The sequence below is a fragment of the Caloenas nicobarica genome, chromosome 1 (genome assembly GCF_036013445.1).
Source record: "Caloenas nicobarica isolate bCalNic1 chromosome 1, bCalNic1.hap1, whole genome shotgun sequence".
Taxonomy (NCBI): Eukaryota; Metazoa; Chordata; class Aves; order Columbiformes; family Columbidae; genus Caloenas; species Caloenas nicobarica.
The window spans coordinates 88165126-88184441 of NC_088245.1; the positions used below are offsets into that span (position 1 = coordinate 88165126).

The 19316-nt window shown below is 47.6% G+C and overlaps 2 protein-coding genes across 2 annotated transcripts; both read right to left on the reverse strand.

Annotated features, from left to right (window-relative positions):
- Positions 1-738: 738 nt before the first annotated feature.
- On the reverse strand, positions 739-6747 carry LOC135994319 (cystatin-B-like). Its single transcript, XM_065644806.1, has 3 exons — positions 6646-6747; positions 2287-2388; positions 739-1554 (listed from the first exon to the last, which is right to left on the reverse strand). Exons 1-3 carry the CDS (start codon positions 6709-6711, stop codon positions 1426-1428), a joined length of 297 nt encoding a protein of 98 aa, XP_065500878.1. The 5' UTR covers positions 6712-6747; the 3' UTR covers positions 739-1425.
- Positions 6748-10818: 4071 nt separating this feature from the next.
- LOC135990619 (extracellular calcium-sensing receptor-like) lies at positions 10819-11949 on the reverse strand. Its single transcript, XM_065638439.1, is given in 1 exon segment — positions 10819-11949. A coding segment is annotated over 1 exon segment (1131 nt).
- Positions 11950-19316: the final 7367 nt, after the last annotated feature.

The following is a 19316-nucleotide window of genomic DNA, read 5'->3' on the forward strand; positions in this document are numbered from 1 at the left end:
AGGATGGATATCTAATCATAGCAGGCTATGAGGTTGATGAAGCATGACTTCCCCTTTGTAAATCCATGCCGACTACTTCCAATTGCCTTTTTGTCTTTAATATGTGTGGAAATGACTTCCAGAACCATTTGCTCCAGCGCCTTCCCAGGGACTGAGGTGACACTGATGAGCCTGTAGTGCTCCAGGTTCTCCTTCTTGCCCGTCTTCAACATAGAAGTGATGTTTTCTTGCTTCCAGTCCTGGGGAACCTCCCCCAGTGCACATGACCTTTCAAAGGTCCTTGAGTGTGGCCTTGCAATGACACTGGCCCTCAGCATCCATGGATGCATCCCCTCACACCCCATGGCATTGCCTAAGTCTGGTTTAGGTGTGCCCCAGGCCTGGTCCAGCTCTGCTGAGGAAAGTCTTCTTTTCTCCAGACTTGCCTGCTCATCTTAGGCACCTCAAATTCCTGAAGGCAAGTCCTACCAATAAAGGCTGAGACAAAGGCAGCATCGAGTGCCTCAGCCTTTCCCATGCCCTCTCTTAGCAGGTGCCCTGCTCCACGCAGCACAGAGGGACTGCATTTTCCTTGGTGTTCCTTTCTAATTTCTAACTAAAAGACTGGAATAAACCTAAGGTTACAAGGAATATGAAAAACACTCATGGAAAAAAAAACCACCAACATCTGAGCAACATAACCAATATTGAAAACTAGAAAAGAGAACAGTGAAACACTACTCAAAGTCAAATATGCCCTTTCGATTCAAGAGAAATGTTTATTGTTATTAATGCAGAAATGCTTGTCCAGCTTAAGTTCCTTTCCAGGACTTTTCCTTAGGACTGAGAACTGAGTTCAGTTCTGGTTTTAAAGGCATACCCCCTCTACTGGACATCATATCCTGCTGCTGCAAGAGGATCAACATGATCACCACGGGAATGTTTGTTTCAAAAGACAATAATCCTCCTCTTGCTTTCAAAACCACTTTGGCTCTGGTCTCTCTTCAGGTCTTTGCCAAGAAAATACATAGCACAATTTAAATCTACAGATATATTCACAGTTGCAAAATAGCACAGAAGAGATCTGGGTTTTCCTCTCGCTCCTTGCTGCAAATACAGAATGCCAGTGTCACTCCCCTTTCAGTTTCTAAACCAGGGAAGTCCACAAACAGGACTCAGCCGCAGTATTCCAGTTATGTTGCACTGAAGTCAGTGCAGCTGCTTGGATTTGCGTTAGTGTAGGTGAAAGGAGAACCGTGTGACTCTAAAATTTAGATATTGCACAGGAATGGAATGGCATAAAAGCAACTGATGTTTTCCAGCGGGAAGTTAAAAAAAACCCAACACATTTACTTTGCTCCTTTGTTGGCACAGGAATCAACATTTTGCACCCTATAGAAAATGCACATCAGAACCAATCAGGAAAATGCACAAGACAGAAGCTTGCTAGAAAAAAGCCAGTTCATCCTGCTTAGTCTTGCTGCTCTGGTAACTGTGGAGACTCAGCGGCTTGTTCTCGTGAGGAAGGCTCCTGAACACCCGCAGGTGCATGAACTCATCATTGCCAACATGGACCTGCAAAACATAAAAACCTGTGAGTTCCACGGAGTAACAGCAACCTTCAGCAAGAGGGGTGGTCAGGCTGCTGTGTCTTGAGGATGGTAGAAGCAGAGAGGTGGCAAGAAAAACCATCACCTCAGAAGGTGTGGTCTTGTTCTAAACCAGACTGAGAGTTCTGACTTTGTGGAGTTATGACTTTATGACCCTCTAATCCTTCTATGCTTGTTAATGCTCCCTGTGCCTGAGACAGGGAACATACATCTAGGGAACCAGGGCTGCACAGAAGTGAGTAATCTATTAAATACATGTAAAATGCTCTAATCTTGTCTGGCACAAGCAGCACTTCAATGCTTTCATCACAGGTGCTTGGTTTTGTGTGTGGCATCACTACAGGCAGAATCACAGCGGGTTTGACACTTCACTGTATCTTCACACACCTGGACTTCACTTAATGCAATGTTAGTGCTCAGCATCACGGATGTGTAATTATCCCCAAATCTAAGTTTCATAAAAGAACCGAAAAGTAAAAATCATTATGAAAACAGGGAAGTACTCTCATCTCCATGTAATACAGGGAGGTGGGCTGGGAGGTGGGGGGTGGATTTTTTTTTAATGTATAGATTTTTTTCTTATTAAGGCCAAATCATAAGCATCCCTGTCTAGGTAAGTAAAGAAAAAAAACCACCATTCCAAATATTATACGTGTTAATTAAAAACAACCAACCAACATTGCCCAGTGTCCTCTACCTTGATGAAGTAGTTTGTTCCAGCAACCACCTGAGTTTTAAACTCCACTGCAGTGAAGACATCAAAGGTTTTCCCTTCTTTTTCTTCTAGCTGAGGTTTCACCTTAACAAAACAACAGAGTATTTAAGACTGATGCAAGATTCAAGTTACTTAGGACTTAAGGCCCACACTATAAGGGTGCCTTTGCACCCTTTAGGTCACTACTGCTGAATTCCCAGACACAGAGCTGCTGCTTTTCCAAGTTACTAAATTATCAAAATGAATCAGGTTAAGTTTTGTGTTCAAGAAAGACGAGAAATCTAAAGAGGCAGCAAAGCCAAGAGAGTGGTGTGATTCAGTCATCACAGACTGACACCGAATCTGGAGCCTCCAACAGAGAACTGTGTGGGTATTCTAGAAGGTTTATGTTGACAAATTATTTCCTCTATTGATGTCTCAGCTTCCCTTTCTGTTCTGTATATCTAACAACAAATGGGAAGTGATTCAGTACCCACATGCACAAGACTATACATCTTTTTAAAGAGAAGTTTTTAACATTTATCATTCTTACAAGAAAAAGGCCCATCTTCAGCATTAGCTCCCTTTTCAAATTCAGAACAAGTTGTTACAGACCCAGCATCACAGAACAGACAGCCATCCAGAAATCAAGCTTTCAGAGCAAACTACCCAAGCCTACAACACAACACAAATCGGACAGTTCTTCCAGCACGTCTGCTGGAATCTAGAATGTTTTCAAACTGCAAATATTTTCCAAAAAATAATTGCACCGTTAAGCTTCTGAGCTATCATCCCCCTTTCCAGAGTGCAAAACCTGTGCTCAAGAAGTCAGAACAACTTGTCCTGTACCTCAGCGGGAGGCAGGAACTCACAGGAGTTGCAGCTCTTCTTTCCCACACTTGGCTCTCTAGAACCTTGCGGCTATATGGTAAAATTCTTGGTCAGGGAAGCAGAAGATTTCAGGCTTCGTTTATCAGGGCAATATGAATTAGTCTTGGGAGTCCTTGCTGCAAGCGCAGGTCTACTCAGGCCTTACCTCCTGCACCACATCATTAGGTAGCCCTCCCTCCACTCCCAGTGCAACAGTATCAGCAGTGAGTCATTTTCTCTTTCCAGCTACATGGTGGATTTTGCCTTCTTCCTAAATTCAAGGGGAATGAACATATTTGCTATCCTGCCTGAGCTCCACCTGCTTCCTTGGAGGAAAACAAGTGCCAGTTTGCCACTGCTCAGGTGCTCTAGGTGGAGCAGGAACAGAAAATGTCTGCCACAGGGTATGTCCTCCCACTGAGAAGGCGCAGGACTAAACTCTGGTGCCTTTCCAAGACAGGTGATCGGTGATTGTCCTGTCGCTGAGAGCTGCGACCATACTGTACATCATCCCTCAGAGGTCATACCCTCTACACTTCTTCCAGGCTATGGATAGTACATCAAAAGTAAGATGATGATGTTTGGATGCCTTTGTACATGTTTTTTTTTTCCATATAGAAATCAAAGCGCACTCGGCAACTTTGCATTTGAAGATGCAAGGAAGCGCGCAGCCCCAGAAAGTGCAGTGATTCCGTCCTCCCTGAGTGGTTTCAGTTTCCATCACTAGAGCTACTATTACAAATTTTAAGCAGCAGGGGAGAGGGTGGGCATAGGTATCCCACGGACCCTATGCTGTCCTGTGCTCCTTTAGCAATCCTAGGTGCTGTGCAAGGTTGGTTTCTCAGGTCTCCAAATTGCCCTGGCTCAGCACATTTTGTGTTTCCACCAGAAAGCCGAACACTGGGCTCCGTGACCGGAGGCAGCGTGGGGTGACACGTGGCTGCCGGCTTGTCAGAGTGTTATTGTGACAATGACTCACCGCGGCACGTGACAATGGGCATCTTGATGCAGTACGGAGAGGGAGAGCCCAGAAATACTCTCTGAAAGACCCGGTACTGCCCACCATACTAGTTCATCGTGTCAGTCTAGATCTGGAGGTCCTGGCGGACGGTGCACCAAACATGAGCCATCGCTGTGCCCTGGTGATAACGAAGGTAACAGCATTCTGGGCTGCATCTGCAGGAGCCTCGCCAGAAGAGAGAGGCAAACGATTACTGTGCTTGTTAGAGCACATGTGGAATACTGCGTCCACTTTTGGGCCCCCAGTACAAGAAAGATGTCAATAAACTGTAGCCAGCTCAGCAGAGGGCCACCACGAGGTCAGATGGCTGGAGCACTCGTGCTGTGAGGAAAGGAAGAAAATTAGCTTGCTCAGCCTGGAGAAGAGAAGGCTTGGATAAAAGCTTTCCAGTCCTTACAAGAAGCCAGGATCTTTACAGAGGAGCAGAAGAGTGAGACTCAATGGTCCTAAATTGAAATTGGAGGTTCAGACTGGGTATAAGGAAGAGCTTTTCCCATGAGGCCACACTGGCAGTACAGCAGCCTGCCCAGAGAACTTGTGCAGTTTCTGTCCGCAGGGGTTTTCAAGACCTGACTGGACAAAGCCCCAAGCAGCCTGGGGCTGCTGACCCTGTGCTGGGCAGGAGGTGCAGTCCTTTCCCACCCAAAAATCTGTGATTCCATCATGCCATGAAGGTTCTCTGTTGTTCTGCGTGGCCTGTTTGCTTACTCCCAGAGCACTTACTGAAAAGCAGATGGTTCAAAAAGCACCCTGACTGACCTCTGCCACAGGTGCCAGCGAGAAGCCAAGGACTGAACAGGCCTGGGTGGAAATCCTGGCTGTGGGGAGGCCGTTCCTGTGGGACTCCTGAGCCAGAGACACTGCCAGAGGGAAGCTGTCCTGCTCTGCCTCCCGCTGTACCTGCTCTGGGCAAGCAGCAGTACTCGCCAGGTCCACGAATCTGACGGATGCTCAGCCATCGCTGTCGCTCTTACAAAGCAGTAAAATGGAGGCAAGAACTGGAAAAGCAGGAACGGGAAATGTATTTCTGGCAAATAAACTGGCAGGCTCTAACAAATCTCTGCAAAGATTTGATTTTAAGCAAGCGAGGTAATTTTAGAGGTCTGCCTTGACTTAAGAAAAGGAATGTTTCCTTCACAGTCCGTATCCAGATACAGATATAACTGCACAGGCAAATTTCAGTTTTGAGTTTCTCTATGTATTTTAAATAAAGTAATACAAGCTGGCAGTCAAAACTAGCTGGATAAACTTTGAAATATTTAGGTAATTTAAATGAAAATGCCAGATTTTTCGTTAATTCCCTTCATGTCTGATTCCAGATGGGTTTTGTTTTTACTCTTCATCTTATATTTGGACTACTAAACCACCACAGCCCGCCACAGAACGGAAATTCGGGATTTAAAACCAATCTAGTTTTCAGTCCATATGCAACACTAACTGCATACTCACGTTATCTTTAACACAACACGTAGACCTCTCCAGGTCAAAACAATTACTATGACTCTCTCGGCACTTCTCAGTAGGGTACTCATTACTGCAGACTCAGGTTAGGGCTGAGGAGATGCACATCTCTTTGGTTTTTTTGGAATGCAAGATCATCAGATTCTACAAGCTAAACTTTAATTTCAGTGACTGTGCCTTTGGGTGCTCTGTACATGTTTAGTAACTGCTGCAGTCTAGGGAGCTTGTCTTTCGTCTTTCTCCACTGGCTTGACGCACCCTGGCTGATCAAACCGAAAAGCAGAAGGAACTTGAGTTCAGTCATGACTGAAACAGGACCACGTGCTTTGAAAGAAGAACTTAGTTGTACATCGGCATTTTTAGAGCAAAAGCACGCGCTGCTCCTTGACATGGGCTGTCATTTAACTGTCCTGGAAGTAGTTTCAGGGTTTGGAGCTGGCAGCGTGTAGAGCCGAATTCTGCTTGGGGGAATAGCGGAAGCAGCGGAGACGTTTTCTTCGTCCTCCAACACCAACAACAAAAGCGGCTACAAGATTCAGACTTTGCAAGAACCTCCTGAGCTCCTTCCTCAAGCTCCCGCACCTTTTGTAGCTGGGACAGACACCGGCAGCAGGAACGGGGCCGGAGCACCGGCGCTGACCCCGAGCACTCCACGCGGCCCACGCTTGCTCTCGAAATCCCCCCAAACGTCCCCCCAAAATCCCGAGCCTGCCCTGCCTGCGGTCAATAAAACCAGGCGAGGCCAAGCGGGCAGAGGGCGCCAGGAACCGCTCACCGCACTCCCGGTCGCTGTTCCTGCTTTCGAGCCGAGCGGGGAGGAAAGGCGTCTCCGCCTTCAGCGCTGCTGGGCAATGGCCCGACGCCCGGGTCCCCGCCACCCCCTGCACCGGGACGAGGCCCCAGCCGTCCGGTCACACCGGCCGCTCCGACCGCCAGCAGCCCGGCGGGAGAAGCCCCGGGAGACCGGGGGTCCCTCCCGGGCTGGCCGCGGCGCAGCGCAGCCCCCTCACCTCCTCCGCGATCTGCTGCGTCTCACGGGTGGCGGCCCGGGCCGCCGAGGCGCCCCCGCACAACATGATGGCAGCCGCCCCGCTCCGCCCCGCTCCGCCCTCCCGCTCAGGCGGGGCCGGGCCTGCCGGCGGGGCGGGACCGGGGCCGGGCCCCACGCGTGACTCAAGCCCGGCGTTTGCGGCTCCCGAGCTGGGGGGCGGGAGCAGCGGTGTCCCCAGGGACGCTCCTGGGCCGGGGAAGTCTTAGCGCAGCGCGGCGGGACCAGCCCTGTCCGGGCTCGGCAGAGCGCGCCCCGCCCCAGGACAGGCTGCGGTCGCCAGCGGGAGGAAGAGACGCTGAAAGCAAGAGGTGCAACAAAAGCTGCCGGCAGAGCGACCCCCGGGAGGTCTGCAGCCTGTCCTCGGCGGTGACACCTCTGGGAGAGGCGTGTGTCAGGACAGGGCTCTCATGAGCTTCTTTCTTTCCCAGTCTGTCGTGTTTTCCAGCAGCCGTCGCCTACGTGCAAAGTTTCCCGGTACACAACTCCCTCGTTTGCCGTGTTCATCGTTCCCTCTCCTGGGCTGCTTTTGCTGTTTCTCAGCCAGCAAACCAAAAGCTGTGTGAATCACCCGGCCTTTGAGAAATCCCCTGGTGAGAGTGCACTCTGAACGTTCGGGTCTTTAGCTAAATTTTGCTGCAATTCACACCCCCAGATTTCTTGGAAAAACAACAGCAAAAACCTACCTTCCTCCCCCTGCTTTCCTTCAGCCCTTGGTACATTTGGTAAATATAGCCCTACATCTAAGGACAGCAGGTATTCCATACTGAACCAACCTCCTGCACTGGTAAGGGGGGCATGGTGGGAAGGGTGAAACAGACCAGGGAAGAAGGATTTCTTTTCCTTGGTATCATCATCTCACTCCTCTGTGGAGAGCAAGTACGTGTTGTGCTGGGGCTTTGGGCCGGCAGAGCTCAGCTGGCTTTGTGAGCAGAAGGCGAAGTATCGGGCTGTTCACTGGGATGGTTCCCTGCCCATGGGCCATGTTTGCCAATGGAAATCCCACCACGGAGCTGATAATGCTCTTTGCCTCTGTCCCCACTGCTGTTGCTTCTCTGCCGGGTGGTTTGGGAAACACCGACATTGGCAGGTGCTTTCCAGTAGGGGTTTGAGCTACAGGGGATGGGGTGGGACAGCCGTTCATGTGGACAGCTTCTGGTGGGACATGCCAGTGGAAGTTTGCAGGCTTGAGCTTTCGAAAGAAGGATGTTACCCAACTTGTCTTCGTCAGTATTGTCTTGTGTGAAACACAGACCGGCTTTTGGACAGGTGTCTGAGCAAACTTCCTCTTGTCCTGGACTTGGCAGGATGGGAACATGTACTCTTCTCTGGGCATGGAAAAAAGGGTTTGGTTGCAAATCACTTTAACGAAGAGGGTCCTTTTTCACTGGGCTTCCCTTGTACCTAGCGTGTGCATCACCAGAATAGGCTGCAGCAGCAGCTGTCACACAGCGCGTGGAGCTCCAGGCTCAGAGCTCAGGGTACATGTCCAGTGGGGGTGGGTGAGGGTTCCCCAGCAAATCGAGCACAGCTGGTCTGTTGCTGTAAAACTATGGCAGCTGTTGGAGCCTCATCCTGTGCCAGGGCACACATTCCTTTTAAGTAGATGTAAAGAACAAAAAAACACCCAAAGAATGAAAACTGCCCAAAGAATGAAAACCACCCAAATGTCAACATTCTCTACTGTGTGCATAGCCAGAGAATATTGTTCTCCAAACAAGGCAGCCGATGGTGACTTTGTTTCTCTTGTTGCATGTGTTAGCACAGAGTTTTCAGTTTGTATCCTGTGTCATTTTGTCATTTTGTTTCATTCATTAAGCGCTTCTAGGATATCAGTGCTGTCAGCTTCACTTCAGGGGTTACTGTTCTGGTTTGGGCCCGTAGGAATAATGCACTAGCACTAAAACTATTTGGCTACTGCTATTTTTGGAAGTGCGGGCCGTAACTAAAGTATTTTTTTTTTTTAGCTGTTTCTGCCATCTAGTGCCCATCTCTGTTCATGCATTTAGACTCAGGAGACCGCGAGTCTTAATTCCTTAATTCCCCTAAACTAAACCTAGAGGCCACATTCAGCAGCCTGGTGAAGGAACCTGTTTTTTCAGAAGCAATGAGCTACTCCGACTGGGTCCAGGGGTAGAATGTGGTTTCCAAAGTTGTGGCCACCAGGATTTGTGTTTTCAAACTCCCTTTTTTTTTTTTTTTCTTTTAACCAGCTGTGCCATGGCTTTAATCAAATATTGTAATCTGAAGGCCTTACAGTTAAAGTTGGATTGGTTCTTCCATGGTGTAATTAAAATTTGAGCCCATGCTGAGCTGGATATAACAGGTCAAGAAAAGGGCTAAAATAACTTGTCGACCAGCGTGCTCCTTGGGGTTATGGACTTTGACTGTGCTCTCTTAAGCCCAAACTCCTCTTCCTCATCAGCAACAAGTAGAAGTGGTGAAACCAAGTTTTTATGTAGCAATGTCACCTGTAAGTTTTATTTGCCTGCCCTGGCAAAAGAACAACCGAGCAAAAAGAGTAACAAAAGAATGGTGGCATTTCCCCAACACATCCACACAGTCATTCCGTCTCTGCTCACACTAAGCTGCAGGCCCGTCTACCTTTCCGCAGCGGTCTGGATTACCTTTGTGTTTGATGAGGAAGGGTACTGACGCCTTCGTGCCAGATGCTTGTTCTTGCACATGAGATCTGGGAAGAGAGAAATAAATTCTGCAATGTACCACCTCCTGCCAGGATGTTGAGGGACACTTTTTCTCTCACCAGGCTGCAGGAAATAAATCTCTCTTCTCACGGCTCTCTTACTTCCAACCTTTCCAGCATGGATGGAGAAGAAGTGGGAATACCTTGCAAAGCCAGGAGCACTTATGTTTGCTTTTGGGGGAGCAGAACAAGTGTCAAGAATAAAGAAGTTCTGCTGTTTTCTTTGATGAAGTTCGTACTGGTAGGTGGCCTGTAGGAGCCAAAACATATCCAATTTACCCATTTGTGTGTGCATGTCTCAGAGCCCAGGCCTGTGTGTTTTCCTCCTCCTGTTGCCTACCGGCACACACACTTCAGATACTCGCTCATGCCTGCAATTGTGTTACCACGTTTGGGGCTACTTCTCCACCCCTAACTCGTGCATTTCACCTTGTTTCATTTGGTGTGTTTCAGGCCCACCAGTGTCATCAGGACCAGCACAATGCTCTGTGCAGGTGTGAGGCAGATCAATATGGGAAAGCACAACACTGACTATGGTGTGAAGGGGTTAGCCATGTATGCCATGTGGAATATTACAGCAGCAACACTCTGTTAAGCATACAACTACGAGCGACATAATCACAGATACATCTCATTGTGCTCTCGCAGCGTTCTCTAGGCGGGGATTTACAAGCTGTTCCCCCTCCACCAAAGCAGGTAGGCTGGAGGGAAAGCTACCTCAGCTGGACGAAACCAGTAGCAACCTAGTAGCTTGGTCTAGTGCAATGGAGTCTATGAAGAGTATTGTCCAGTATTTCCTGCTGGGCAGAAAGGAGAGATTGGGACATTACTAAATATAAATAGCAGGGCACTCTGTCACATAAATACTTTACATGTTCACACCCTCGGCTGTACACATGTGCAGGATGCTGGGGCTTTTTTAATTTTCCCCACAACCATACTTTTCCCAAGTGAAACTGTGTACCTTGCTTTTGTAGAGCTGAGAGTCCTGATGCACATGGTTACAGATCACATATGCTGGATAAAGAGGGAATATTATACATAGTGGGAAAGAGGAATATTATACATAAATGTAAAAGCAGAGTATAGTGGATTGCCTAATGCCTCCCATAGTCAGCTGAGTTGCAGTCTGGCAGGAAAAGCTTACAGAGGCAAGGCAGCATGCAGACTTCTGCTTAAGCCCCACCAGAGGAGATCTTCACTCATCCTTCTGGGATGACCCGGTTTCAGGAAAGCAAATGCAAATTCAGTCCAAGGCTCCCCAGACACACTCCTTCCTCTGGAGGCACGAGTAAGACCCTGCCAGCGCTAACAGTGCAGTGTGGTGGGGCTGTGTCACAGGAGCGTGTCTTTGTCATCTTTCCCATTCAGAAGCAAGAGGTGAGCAAGTTCCTCTCGGGGGGCTGATGTGCTTCTCATGATCTTCTTTCGTTAGGAATGTACCGTGTTCTCTGTGACAGAGCCACCTCCAGTGCCTATAAAATTTCGGGAGTTAGCTGACAGCAGAGGAGGGTCCGCCTCAGCACTTAGTACCTCTTCTTTGGTGTCTCCCACCACTGACTCCTGTGAGCTGCTCTCCGGGCTGGAAGCTGCCTGGAAACCGGGCTCGGCGCTGAGGGGCTCACTGTTCTGCAGGGGAAGCAGGGCCCGGTGCCGCATCAGGCTGTCGTCGCTGTTCTGGGCCTCCAGGGAGTTCCTGCGCTTGGCGTTCCTGTTGGCCATGGCGTTCTTCTGCGGCTCCTCAAAGCTCAGCGACAGGGTGACCGTGCCGCTCCCGAAGCTGACTTTCTACTTGCAGCCACGCTGCTGCTGGCGCTGCCGCTCGGCGGCAGCTGGTAGAGGAAAAGGGTCTTCATGGTTGCTCTTGCTGCTGATGGAGGAGGAAGGTGTGGAGCCGGTGGAGCGCCCCAGGCTGTTGGAACGCTTGTGTGACATGTTGCTCCGTCTCAGCGTAGCCCTGGCAGCCACCTTGAAAGCATGGGCGGCTGTGCTGCAGCGCACCTCCTCGATTGTGTTGCAGGAGGGCTTGAAGAGGATGGTGTAGACTTTGTTGAAGAAGATGCAGGCCAGGAGCCCAAAGCTGGCAGCCAGTATCGCAATCACCTCCACAGCAGAGACGAACTTGCCGTACGTGCTGGCATAAGCAGGGATGAAGGAGATCCAGACGATGAAGAAGATCAGCATGCTGAAGGTGATGAACTTGGCCTCATTAAAGTTCTCAGGCAGCTTTTGAGACTTGAAGGCAAAGAAGAAGCAGATGGCTGCCAGGAGGCAGGTGTAGCCAATGAGAAAGCTGAGGGCCATCAGGGAGCCTTCGTGGCAGGTGATGAAGATAATCTCATCCTCCAGTTCATGGTTTCGGTAACTGGATGGTGGGGCTGTGTAAAGCCAAATCACACAGATGACAATCTGCACGAATGTACACAAGAAAACCAGGAGGAACTGGAGGTTGAGGCCCCACCGCTTTCGGTGGAGGCTCGTGGGGATCTTTGCCTCAAAGACAAGCAGGACACGGTTGGTTTTCACCAGGATGCAGGTGGTGACAAGGGGCAGGTTTGCCATGGCTCTCTTGTGTCAACAAAGGGGGCAGATCACTCTCTGGATTGATGGTCCCAGATGCTATCTTGTTTTCTCATTCATTTTAGCTTTTCGGATCTTTCAATTCTGTACAGAGAACCTCCTTCTTTTTTTAAATGCAAAAGAAAATTTTTTGCGAAGAGCTAGTACTAGCTGCAGCTCCCTTTTTAATCTCTGCTTCAGGATTTCAGTCCTCTAGATTGCATCAGCATAAATGCTGTACAGCTGGTGTCTGAAAAAGCTAAGTGTGTCCTTAAGCTTAATTAATTTAAAGCCAGCTCAGATATGACTAAGCAACCGCACAGTCTTAACAACATGCTGCAGGCCACCAGTGGCAAACATTTTATAGCAGCTCTGCTGTCAGTTTTATTTAAAAGGGCTAGGGGGAAGACCTGCCCCACACTGTGTCCATTCTGGAGCCCAGAGTTGGCACCGAAGTTAGCACTGATTTTAGTGTTTTCCTGTAGCTACATTAAGCTTTTACTAGTGACAGAAATGTGCAATTTCCTGAAGACGTAGAGCATTTAGTGTATACATAGTGAGGTATGCATAGTACAAGGTCATCCTAGCCATCTGGTATTTATAGGGGGGCTTGAAGACAAAAGTGTTTCTGGGTTTTATCTCCAGCTCTGCTATTATATGCAAGTCTCATTTATTTAGCTGCCTGAAAAAATATTTCACTGAAGGAATTAGACCCAGTCATAATTGTGGACCAAATGCAATTTGTTACAAGGAAGTGGTTATTAGTTTGCAGTAGAGGACCTCCACTCCTCTTTACTGTTGCAGACTTTTACTTGGAAAGAACACTTATGCACTTACTTAACTCTAATCCATTGCAAACTGATTGGAAAAATCTGATTAGGAAACAGGAAGTTATTTTCCAGCACTCTGGGTAGCTGTACAATAGTGGCATACAGAAAGATACTGCTTTATAGAAATGCAGGCAGCAGAATTTTGTATAGCAAATACCACAAAAGAATTGACTTCCAAAACAAGGCACTTGCATTAGGCTCTGCACAGCACCTCCATGCTGGAGTTTATCATTGCAGTGGTTTGTAATAATGCATAAAAGACAGCAAAGTCAAACTCCTGCTGTCGTGGTTTGATTGCGGGGTGACAATAAAACCGTGGCAGAATTGGAAAAAGGGAACGAGCTGGTGGACAGAGAGGCAAAATTGGCGGCTAAGCAAAAGGTAAGAATAGAAAGTGCCCTAGTCCCCGATGGGCAGGTCTCTTTGGAAGGTAAGCCAGAGTATACTAAGGAAGACCGGAAACTTATTATAGATTTAGAGGGATCATATAATAAAACTTATTGTTCTCTCCTATTTAGTTTGCCTTTAGTAAGGGAAGAGCACAGAAAGGGACACTGGGGAGCAGAAGCACTATATAAACATTTGATCAAAAAATGGTAGCTAGGAATTTGTGTACTACCGTAAGACAGGTGACACAGCAATGTGATCTTTGCCTCCAGACTAATCCCAAGAATACACCCAAGCCAGAAATGGGTCAAATTGGGAAAGGAAATGGACCTGGGCAACAACGGCAAATTGATTTTTCGGAACTCCCTAGAAAAGGGGAGTATCGATATTGGTTGGTACTGATTGATACCTTTTCAGGTTGGCCAGAAGCATTCCCTACCAGAACAGCAAAAGCTCGGGAGGTTACTAGAACATTAGCACAAGAAATAATACCAAGGTTTGGAGTTCCAGCTGTTATATCCTCTGACAGAGGGCCATATTTTATTTCAGAAGTTATACAGCAAGTCAGTCAGCACTTGGGAATAGACTGGCAAATACATACCCCTTACCATCCTCAATCCAGTGGCCAGGTAGAAAAAATGAATCATCTAATTGAACAACAAATTGTAAAACTGGGGCAGGAGGCGAACTTATCTTGGCCTCAGTCTTTGCCTTTGGCCCTCTTGCTTATACGAACAAGGCCAAGAGCAAAGGAAGGGTTAAGTCCTTTTGAAATCCTATATGGGAGACCCTATAGTGTACAGAAGGGAATGTCTACACAAATAGGGGATGAAATTATGACTTCTTACATGGTGGCATTGGGTAAACAACTTAACAAAACTGGGAAACACGTTTGGGACTTGGAGCAGGAGTTTGGATGGGCCAGTACATAACATCCAACTGGGAGACTATGTGTATGTGAAGTCTCTTGCAGAAAAGACTTTGGAACCACAATAGGAAGGTCTATTTCAAGTCCTCCTGACATCCTTCACTGCTATCAAGATTAAAGAACAGAATGCCTGGATCCATCATTCTGAAGTGAAGAAAGCCTGCAAAGCACCATGAAGGGTAATCCAGGTGCAACCTGGAAAATTGTATTTCTTATGGTCATAACCTTAGCACACGGGTGGGATGAAAATTGGCATGGGCACTTACTACATCAGCAAGAAGAAACCCAAAAGAAGAGACAAATGCTACAGCTGCAGTGAGCGGGGTCACCACGCCAAAGAACACAAGCTCCCAACGCAGCCCAAAGGATGCCGTTTCTGCCGGAGCACCAGCCATATGATCACCAACTGCCCCAAAAGAGCTTAGCAGCATGGCGGACAACCACCGGGAGCCTGACTTTTGCATTAACATTAAAATCTGTTTGTTCTTTGAAGGATAGAGATGGGTTTTCTCAGGTAGAAGTACCCTTCTTACCTGTGGTCAGAGAAAACACAGATAAAGAATCATCATATTAGTAAAAGAATTTACTAACCTCTTAGAAAAGGGGTGACTGATACAGGGAATTAACTAATTAACACTTAACTAATTAATACTTAGAGAACTAACACTTAAGGAGCTAACACCTAGAGAGCAAACCCTTAACCCACATTACAATTGCCTAGCTTTGCTTAGCCTTGTATAAGAGAAACAAAAGTTTATAGACGACTTTACAGGCCTTGCAGGGAGACAAAATCTTGGGTGCATCCTTGGTGCATCCTTGGGTGGATTAGATAACCGAAACTTGGGCAAAGGGCAGGAGATACGCCAGTTCTAACCAACTCAGCAGTCTGAGTCCCAGCCAACTCAGCACACCAGGCCAGAGGTGAACGTGTACAGAGAAGATGACCCCAGTTCACGATCACTGCGCAGGCGCAACCAGGAGGGGCCAAAGGTGGAGACTATGGAAATGATTTCCCGGAACTCATTGTAATAAGAACCGCCTTCTCGGGGACAGGTTATGAATATGTATAGACGTTCCTAGAACTTTCATGAATATGTTACATGAATATGTAACACAGTATTTAACTAAGCTCTCAGCTACTGGAAATTAGCACATGTCTTTGGTGGAAATTATTTCCCCTGTGTCCAGCGCTGAATAAACATACCTGCTTTACAATCTCACAGGTTGTAAGGTCATTTACCGCGCCTCACCTCCCTCTCCCCCCTTCCCACTAAAGACAGGCAATTGGGAGGGAAAGAAGGACAGAGAGAAGAGAGTTGGAAAAATTAAAAACGTTTTACTCATGCTACTAATAAAAATAGAGAAAATAATATAAAATATACAAAACCAATCTTGGAAGTCCTGGCAACTGCTCCGGCAGGTGTAGGGCTGGCACCCGAAGTCCTGGACTGGACACTGCAGCCAACCAGAACTGGATTCAGTCTGTCACTAGGCCTCAGTTCCCATGGACAACTCACAAGGTCCTCTCCCAATGTGGCCCATAAGGAAAAAGGGTCGAGATCCTCGTGATCCCCCACTTTTATATGAAGTATGATGTGAACGGGATGGAATACTTTAGTTGGCCAGGTTTTTGGTCACCTGTTTCAGTTCACTGCTCTCACGAGATGTGCATCAATCCTTATCAATGACCTCACATTCCTTTGCTATGTCTACCAAAACATGTATCTAGCTTTCAGGAAAACTGCAGTTATTTAGACGGCTTTAGCTGACAGGGAAATTCACTAAAAGAGAAACTTGTTTTTTAACAAAACCAGGACACCTGCACAGTAACATGAATGTTAACATTTCTCAGGCACTGTTTTCCCTGTCTGAAAAATGAGAAGAGCACTTCACAAGTAGACCAATGGAGTTACCTGGCCTAACTCACTGAAATCTCTGGGTCCATGGTCCTAACAGTAGGAGGCAGTATTAGCAAGATTGCAGTATTGATTTTCTTGCCACAGGCTGCAGAGCTACTGTTAAGGATGCTTTAAAAGTTTGCATGACAGCAAGCTGGAAGCTGCAACTTTTTCTTGTGCTGTTTGATGCAAAGGACCCTTGCAGTGTTTTAGAGTGTATTTCCAGTACCCTTGAAGACATATATGCCCTTAAAGTGTCTTAGACAGACAATGGACAAAAATGGTAGAATTTGTTTAGTGTTAAAATGCTTCTTAACGCGAACCCTTTGCGGCTCTTAATTACTACACTTTCCTTCTATCATTTATTGGATCTCAGACCTTTACATACTCTTAACTCTTCCAGAGTTGTCCATTGTGTGTGGTAATGTAGTGAGGCAGGCTGTCTGTGTGTGTGAAACAAACTGTATCACAACTGCTTTCTTTCTGCAATACGAAGCAGTTCACAGAATCACAGAATCACAGAATGTTAGGGATTGGAAGGGACCTCAAAAGATCATCTAGTCCAATCCCCCTGCCAGAGCAGGAAAACTTAGGTGAGGTTACACAGGAAGGCGTCCAGGCGGGTTTTGAATGTCTCCAGAGAAGGAGAATCCACAACCTCCCTGGGCAGCCTGTTCCAGTGCTCTGTCACCCTCACTGAGAAGAAGTTTCTTCTCACATTTAAGTGGAACCTCTTGTGTTCCAGCTTGAACCCATTACCCCTTGTCTTACTGTTGGTTGTCACTGAGAAGAGCCTAGCTCCATCCTCGTGACACCCGCCCTTCATATATTTATAAACATTAATGAGGTCACCCCTCAGTCTCCTCTTCTGCAAGCTAAAGAGACCCAGCTCCCTCAGCCTTTCCTCATAAGGGAGATGCTCCACTCCCTTAATCATCTTTGTGGCCCTGCGCTGGACTCTCTCCAGCAGTTCCCTGTCCTTCTTGAACTGAGGGGCCCAGAACTGGACACAATATTCCAGATGAGGTCTCACCAGGGCAGAGTAGAGGGGAAGGAGAACCTCTCTGGACCTACTAACCACCCCCCTTCTAATACACCCCAGGATGCCATTGGCCTTCTTGGCCACAAGGGCACAGTGCTGGCTCAGTTTGTAGTATGTGTCTGTTTCTTAAGATAAGCTACATTCGAAAATAAGTCGAAAATGGCTCAAAATTGTTAAGAATCAATGCTATAACTAATGCATGCTGCAAACTTCACTAATATCTACCAGTGCCTCCACTTGGTGCTAGGTGGTGCTCGTGTTGCTTTTCAGGACACGCACTGGACAGAGCTTGGAGCCAAAATGATAAATAACTAAGTTGCTTGGAAAGAGCACCTGCAACTTTGGTGTGAGCCTGTGTGTTGTACTTCTGATTCAGATTGCTTTCTTTTAAATAGTCACATTTATTGGTCCTCCTTAGGGCAAGCAGTCTGCTTGACAAGGCCTGTGGTTCAAGCTAAATGAACATGATCTTCAGGCTCTAGTTCTGTGTGCTAAATTTCACCCAGAGAGGTGCCAGAGGCGAGTGAGGCGAGAGCAGTGTGCCATTTGCGTAGGAGTGCTGGCAGCACCGCCACCTGCGGTCAGATAACTAAAAATGTGAACGTGGCTTCCAAGAGCCCTTGCACCTCTTCTTAGCTGGCATGACAATACAAAATGCGGTTGCTCAGGAAGAGAAGAATACGGTGTCCAGCTTGCAGTGCCACAGTGAACCTAACTGAGTGCAGCCAGTCAGGAGCCTTCCACTGATAATTGCCCTCCCTCTTTAAAAAAACAAAAGAAAAAAGGCATCATCATCTTTGAGGATAACAGACTGCCGTATCCGAGGGAGAACACTTAGTGCTGTGCAGTCCCTCAGCATCAGGCTGCAAACTTTGGATTCGCTAAAGCCGGGAGAGAGGGTGAATGGAGACAGATGCCTTGGTAAGTACCATTTATTGGTAGAGCAGGGCTGGGCAGCTTGGGATGGGTGCTATGTGAAGAGATGGTTGTCTGAACTATCTCTGAAGTTCTGCTCATCTCCTGGATAAGGGCTGATTCACTTTTGCTTTTCTGTTTTGGTGTCTCAAGTATTTAATGAGCGTTGCCAAATTCACTACAAGCTTCCGAAGAGTCAATGATGTGGGGTATTTACCATCAAGGTGGTCCATAATCGTGAGAGCCAAACTGGAAAGAGACCTTGGGTGAGCTGTACTGGGACCCTCCAGAACCAGGAGAATCCAGTCCTGTTTTGTTTTGGACCTACTTATCTGAGATCTCAAGGTTGAAATGATTCTCCTGTAATTAAGAGTAAACAACTCATCTTTTTGTACAACCTATGCGAACAAATGAATTTTATAGTTGTCATGGAGGCACCTCAAAATACGTTTAGGCAGACAGCAAGGTCCAAAACAAGCTTTATTCTGGCTGGAAAAGTACCGCCAATAAACCGATTAGAAATGGGGTTTAAAGAATTAGTTAGCACTCCGATAATATAAGATACAGGTTCGGATATTAGGTTAAGACATTATTTGGGGTGCAGCGAAATAAGAATAATGAGGATCCACAGCGTGCATACACGCACTCACAAGAAAACAAAACCAGAGCCCTCTCTGCCCCATTCTGCTCATAAGAGAGAAACACTAGCCTGTTGCGGCCAGGACCTACGCTTGCCTGCTAGGCAAGGAATTTACACTCGTCTGTCCCAGACGAGGAATTCACACTTGCCTACCAGGCGAGGACTTATTAAAGCATATATTCAGTAATTTATCACTCACCCACACACGGAGGTGAGGCGCTCCCCATCCCGGGAGGTTACCTTAGACGGCTTCTCCGTCTAAGGGGAGGGACTCTGGCAGCATGGCAGACCCGCAGCTCCAAGGAGACCACACAAAAGGGGTCTTCGGCGGGAACCCCATTTATAGTCTGTTCAGTTCTGGCTGTGGGCATTCCAGAAGCTTCTCGGCTTCTCTGTGGTGCCCCCCCCACACTCCGACTTTGAGCATTTGAGAAGCTTCTCAGCTTCTCTGGGCTGTGGGCGCTCTGGGCCCCTCCTCTGCTAACGACCCTGCCCAGCGACCCTGGGTCTCCACAAAGAGCCGTTAACTGCCCCATTGAAGGCTGCAGTTCTGAGAGGGGCACGGCCAGCTACCAGTGCGACTGCCACACCAGTTCTCAGGTCGTGTGGGGGGAAATTGCAGCTGCCACAATAGTATTAAAATAATTTTCAAATGCAATGAGAAACTGGCGTCTTTCTTGAACTTCTACAGCTTCAGCAGCCCTAGAGGGGAAGGAGCAGTCAAAACCAG

Coding starts and splice junctions, on each gene's coding strand:
- LOC135994319 (XM_065644806.1), bottom strand. CDS start 6,711: ATGTTGTGCGGGGGCGCCTCGGCGGCCCGGGCCGCCACCCGTGAGACG. Junction 2,389..6,645: donor CGCAGCAGATCGCGGAGGAG/GTGAGGGGGCTG, acceptor TGTTTTGTTAAG/GTGAAACCTCAGCTAGAAGA. Junction 1,555..2,286: donor GAACAAACTACTTCATCAAG/GTAGAGGACACT, acceptor TATGTTTTGCAG/GTCCATGTTGGCAATGATGA.